The sequence below is a fragment of the Arvicanthis niloticus genome, chromosome 1 (assembly GCF_011762505.2).
Source record: "Arvicanthis niloticus isolate mArvNil1 chromosome 1, mArvNil1.pat.X, whole genome shotgun sequence".
Taxonomy (NCBI): Eukaryota; Metazoa; Chordata; class Mammalia; order Rodentia; family Muridae; genus Arvicanthis; species Arvicanthis niloticus.
This window is the reverse complement of record NC_047658.1, coordinates 120,814,030-120,819,848: the sequence shown is the minus strand read 5'-3', so window position 1 is coordinate 120,819,848 and position 5,819 is coordinate 120,814,030. Positions and strand designations below refer to the sequence as shown.

General features: G+C 38.4%; 1 protein-coding gene across 1 annotated transcript; it reads right to left on the bottom strand.

Annotated features, from left to right (window-relative positions):
* Positions 1 to 372: 372 nt before the first annotated feature.
* Positions 373 to 5,398, bottom strand: LOC117694115 (olfactory receptor 5B3-like). The gene is made up of 2 exons (XM_034484879.2): positions 4,785 to 5,398; positions 373 to 1,780 (listed from the first exon to the last, which is right to left on the bottom strand). Exons 1-2 carry the CDS (start codon positions 4,946 to 4,948, stop codon positions 814 to 816), a joined length of 1,131 nt encoding a protein of 376 aa, XP_034340770.2. The 5' UTR covers positions 4,949 to 5,398; the 3' UTR covers positions 373 to 813.
* Between the last annotated feature and the right edge of the window lie 421 nt (positions 5,399 to 5,819).

Genomic DNA, 5,819 nt, shown 5'->3' with positions numbered 1-5,819 from the left:
TCTGTGTGTGTGTGTGTGTGTGTGTGTGTGTGTGTGTGTGTGTGTGTGTGTGTGCATGCGCACATGCATGCAGGGCATGGATCCATACACCTTCAAAAGGGAATACTAGCAGGATGCCATTGTACTCTGTATATAGTTCTACATCCAAATGTCTGTGCCCATGTTTGTCACAAGCAGAAACTTCTCATGGGCTTTTCTTTTTTATATATATAATTTATTTTTATTGGATATTATATTTACATTTCAGATTTTATTCCCTTACCTCCCCTCCCCCCACCACCCAGGGACCTTCTATCCCATCCCCCCTCCTCATGCTTCTATGAGGATGTGCCCCCACCTATTCCCCCCCACTCCCACCTTCCCACCCTCGAATTCCCCCCCACTCAGTGTTCATTCTTCATGGGACCAAGAATCTCCTCTCCCACCTATGCCCGACAAGGCCATCCTCCTTTTCATGTATAGGTGGAGGCATAGGTCCCTCCCTATGTGCTCCTCATGGGCTTTTCTTTGCCTCTTGTTTTAGATATGCACTGCTATTGGCATGTAGAAAATACTTGTAGAAATGGTGATTAAACAGTCTGGTCCACGAATGTTTAGAAAAACATACCTAACACATGCTAAACTCCATGTTAGCCATTCTAAAACATATATTGCATTTACAATATTGTTTCTATTTTCTAAAAAGCAAACATTTGAAAAGATAAAGGTATTGATTCTTTTACTTAATGTCAGTGTGACCTGAAATTTCCCAAGGTACCTAGGGAAAATGCAATAGGCATGGAGCTGATTACAGTGCACTATACAATGCTAGACTCAAAATCCTAAAAAATATTTTGTTTTTTCCATAAATTTCTTGAATGCACTTTTCACCTCCTTGTTCCTCAGGCTGTAGACCACAGGGTTCAGCATGGGGATGACCATGGTGTAGAACACAGACACAGTTTTGTCAGAGTCCATGGAATGGCTGGAGGTGGGTTGTAAGTACATGAAAATAACAGTCCCATAGAAAATGGAGACAGCAGTGAAATGAGAAACACAGGTGGACATAGCCTTCTGGTATCCCGCAGCTGAGCGCATCTTGAAGATGGTGATAAAAATGAATGTGTAGGATATCAAAATCAGTAGGAGTGCAGAACAGATAATGAAGCCTGCTCCATAAATGAGCACAATCTCACTAACATGTCTATCAGAGCAGGAGAGAGTCATGACTGCTGGAACATCACAGAAGAAGTGATGAACTTCATTGGACCCACAAAAAGACAGCCTGAATGTATCCCCAGTGTGGATGGAGGAATTCAGGAAACCACCAGTGTAGCAGGCCATGGTCAGACAAATACACACAATTGGAGTCATGGTGGTCGTATAATGCAGGGGTTTGCACACTGCTGCATAGCGATCATAGGCCATTGCAGCCAAAAGTAAATCTTCTGTAGTGACAAAGGCTGAAAATGAGAACATCTGAGCAATACAAGCATTGTAGGTGACAACTATGTTTCCTACAAGAAGACCAGCCAAAAGAGTTGGAGCAACAGCTGAGGAGTAAAAGATGTCAACCAGAGACAGGTTAGCAAGGAAATAATACATGGGAGTGTGGAGTCGAGAGTCCCAGAGAATCAGAACAATCATTCCTAAGTTTCCAATCACATTGGTGAAATAGATAAGGCTGATTATGATAAACAGAGGGGCCCTAAATTCTGGTGCATTTGTTAGTCCTAAGAGGATGAACCCTGTCTTCTCTGTCCTGTTCTCCATCAGTATTATTTGGGAATCAGAATATGCCCTGTGGGAAAAATAAGGAAAAAGAATATATCTAATGTAGAGAGATTGACAGGATATTGAAATGAGTTTGTACCACTATCAAGAATTATTTTATTATAATGAAAACCTAAATTCCAAGAATTCTTAATGCTTAGAGCCAGTGAGATGTTGCACTGGCTAATAGTACACTTCAATCTCAACTGACTTGACTTCAGTCCTAAGAATCCACAGTAAAAGGAGGAAAGTAACACATGCACTTTGTCCTCAGATATCCCCATAAATGCTATATCATGCATCAAACACACACACATACACACACACACACACACACACACACACACACACACCTTAATTATAGCAATACTAATAATAGAAGTAATACTAATTGTTTGAGGCCAGGTCTCAGTTTTGATCCCTGCTTGGCCTGAATCTTCTTAGGTAGGCCAGGCTTACCTGGAACTCCTTAAGATCTGTCTGCTTCTGCTCAGGGGTTAAAGGCATGTTCCATCATATCCATCAATGATTGAAGTTTTGTATATCAATTTTTGTAGGAATTCAGTCAATTGAGTGAAGCATTGTCAATGCTCACCACTCCAGTTTTTAAGTCTTACGTTTTTGTGAACTAATGTTTTGAAAATTTAATAATTTTCAAGGCTTGTTTTTATGTATATGTCTATTTCTGTGCGTGGTTATGTGCATGGGTGTGTTAGTTCTTGTGAATTTCAGAGTCTTCAGTGCCCCTGGAGCTGGAGACATAGGTGATTGTGAACAACCTGATGTGGGCACTGACATCAGAACTCACTTGCTCTACAAGAGCAGTATGTGCTCTTTATGGCTGAGCTATTTCTCCAGCACAATTTTGACATTTTAATGAAGTATCCAATGTATCACTTCTGAAACTAATAACTCAATTATTTTATCTTTTCCCATCCTCAGGCACTGGCACACTTCTGTGTGTGCATTGTACCACGGACTGCCCTGTGGAGGGGCTTGCATATATTTTCCCTGATTTCTCAACACATTCAAATAGCAGGTTCTTTTTCTTAGATGACAAAATGTCAGTGGATGAGTATTACAATTTTGTTTAAAAATACACTAATTTTCAAACCAAACTTTGGTCCCAGACAAAATTGTTATCAATAGTGTAACCTAAGTTTAGATCAAGTTGCAATTTATAATTAGCCATTCTCTTTGATGGATTACCTCAGTCTGAGGTTTCTTCCTGTGAGCTCATTGAGAGACACATGTCCAACAGATCTAGTAAGATGACTGAAGCAGAAGGAGCTTCTATAAATGCAGAGATTATTCTAATGAAGGAATCCAGAATACCAGGCAGCAACAGGCAGAGAACTTTGATTCTGGGAAGAATTGTATGTCAGCCTACATTTGCAGCCTAAGAAACACTGGCCCTGGCTTAACTCTCTCAAGACAGATTTTCTATATGTACAAAATAAAGGTGATAATGTGTTCAGTGTTGAGATACTGCTGTCTAAGTAAAATGGGTACATCTATTTTCTAAGTGCACAAAACACTATATGTAGCCAAGTTTCATGATTGGTAGCTGTGTCTTCGTCATTGTCATCATCATCATCATCATCACCACCACCACCACCAGAATGGAATTCTGCCCTTAAGATCTGAAGGAAGTTTGTGGCAACATGTAAGGCATCTGATGTGGATAAGTGTTGAACTCTGTAAATCTCATTCCCCAAGTTTTTCTACACATGTTCCTGTAGGTTTTTATGTGGCACCCAGTTACTCATATTCTGTTCATCTAGTTGTTTTATGTTTTCCATGTGGGTCACTCTTTTGTTTAAGCTCTTCTTGTGAATCTATATTTCAGCTTGGGTTCACTCTTTCTTTTGCTTATGTCTGCCATGACTTGATTGAAACATAAACTTCATCAAAACTTGAAAGTTCATAGATTGTGAGCTATACTTAAATTCATAAAGTGTTTTTATAAAAAATATGTGTTTGCAGTTTTTGTTTGAATCTTTCCTAAGGTAAACACGATACTTTGTAACACTTTTATTTGAATGTCAAGCTCTTCCATGTGTATCTCTCCTCTAACAAGCATGGCTTCTTGTTATTCCTCTCCTACACCTTTTAGTGGCTCACCTAACACATCTAGCCCTGGAGAGCTACATGTAAGACTAACAGTGCAATCACTTTCTGAATATAGCAGGGGATCCAAAATGTAATAAGGAATTGGTAGAAAGGTAACTTGTGAGCATGTGAGCATGCTTGTATATGCACAAAACTTATATTAGTATTCCTTATTTACCATGAAGGCAGTTGATTATTATGAAATTAAGTAACATTTCCACGGCTGTTCCAAAGTGCCAAGATTCAATATGAAAATCGCTTTCATCCTAATTGCTTTTATTTATATGGATGGTCTATGATAAATGAGTGAGAGAAGAGAGAAATAAAGCTATGCCATTAAAGAAAATCTTTTTAAAGTTAAAACGGAGGTCAAGCCTTTTGCTTATTCATGTGTAATCCGTTTTTTTAGATAGAAATATAATCATTTTATGTTCCTCTTTTATCTCCAATGTAGAGTTGGTACTGGAGAGATAACTCAGTGTTTAAGAGCACTGAATACTCTTCCAAGTGACCCGAATGCAAATCCCAGCACCTACATTGCAGCTCATAGTAATTTTTAACTCCAATTCCAAGTGGGGCTTTCCTGGCTTTGACCAGCACAAGCAAACTACCCATATACATAAAAATAAATAAATCTCCAAAAAGAAGTCTCCAATGACACAGATAACAAAATCAATTGAACACCCGATGAGGCAGGACATTATCTTTCTGTTTATTCTAGGATTCTTAGAAAGCAGGACATTGCTATTTCATAATCACTATGCAGCTCTCAAGTGACAAAATAGATTTAACCCTGCATTTTAGGAAAGAACTTAAGTCCTTGAGCTCTGTGCTCAAATGTCTCACAGTGGTTCTGCTAATGCTACGTTTGTATGAGCTGTACTTTTCACTACAAGCAGTTGGTGAATACAGAAACTTACCTTGCTCCTTGAACAAGGATGACAGTCAGTTCTGAATGGTATGTTTGCAATGAGAAGTCCTTCCATAGAGTAATAACTGGTTCATCAGAGGTGCTCTCTGACAGGGAATTATCAAAAGGTGTTGAGATTCCAACGCACCAAAAATCAAACCAAAACAACAACATCACAGAAAAAGACACTAAAACTGGCCAGCTATGAGATTACTGTCCATTTTCTATCTTTACAGAGCATTTTTATTTTATCCTTCCTTGTAAAGGAAAGATTATAATATTGCCCCTGCTATGTAATCCACAGTTTTGTGTCTGTGGAGCACAAATAAAGAAAAATATGTAGAATAGCTCTCAAACTAGTCGCTTTTCTGAGGTTCTTCAGTACTGGTTTTTATCCTGGCTGTTTTTCTCAAACATGTTTGTAGATTCCTAGTAAATCTCTAGATCAGAAGGTCAATGTGTATGCATGAATGTCAACATTTAGATGTCTGAATGACGACCAAAGATGGCCAGTGTGCAATCTGGTCCTGGTCTTTTAAGCTAATGTTGGACTTCAGAGAACAATGCATATGAACCAGCTTGGCATTATTGATTCTTTGAGCTCTCTGGAGATGTTCCCCATGAGGACATCTGTAGGTCCTCATTTCACCTTCCTAAGAAAGGAACAAACTCCCAGCTGGTACCAAGCTAGAGGATTTAAGTGTGTCTATGTCTACGCATGTTTGCATCATCTATTATTTTTCTTTTTTGCCTAATTAATGTATAAATTATAAACAGCCCAACTTTTTAAGTATAAAGACTATACAATTTGGTCAGAGGTATATTCATATTACCCTACCATGACTATCCTTACATGTTTTCAAAGTGGTCATGCTCTTCTACCTGCTCGGTCTGAAAAACACTAAACTCTTTTTGTCCATACAATTTAATTTTTGTTACATTGGCTTTACCCATATTCTAAAATATGGTAAGCCATAAACTAGAATATGTAACTGTTTGATTCAGTGTTTTCTCTTAGAATGTTATATTTCAAGTCTGTTTATAT

Excerpts from the sequence above, each read along its gene's own strand:
- LOC117694115 (XM_034484879.2), bottom strand. The coding sequence starts at position 4,948 with ATGTTGTTGTTTTGGTTTGATTTTTGGTGCGTTGGAATCTCAACACCT. Across the intron at positions 1,781-4,784 it reads ATCCTTGTTCAAGGAGCAAG|GGCATATTCTGATTCCCAAA; the intron begins GTAAGTTTCTGT and ends TTTTTCCCACAG.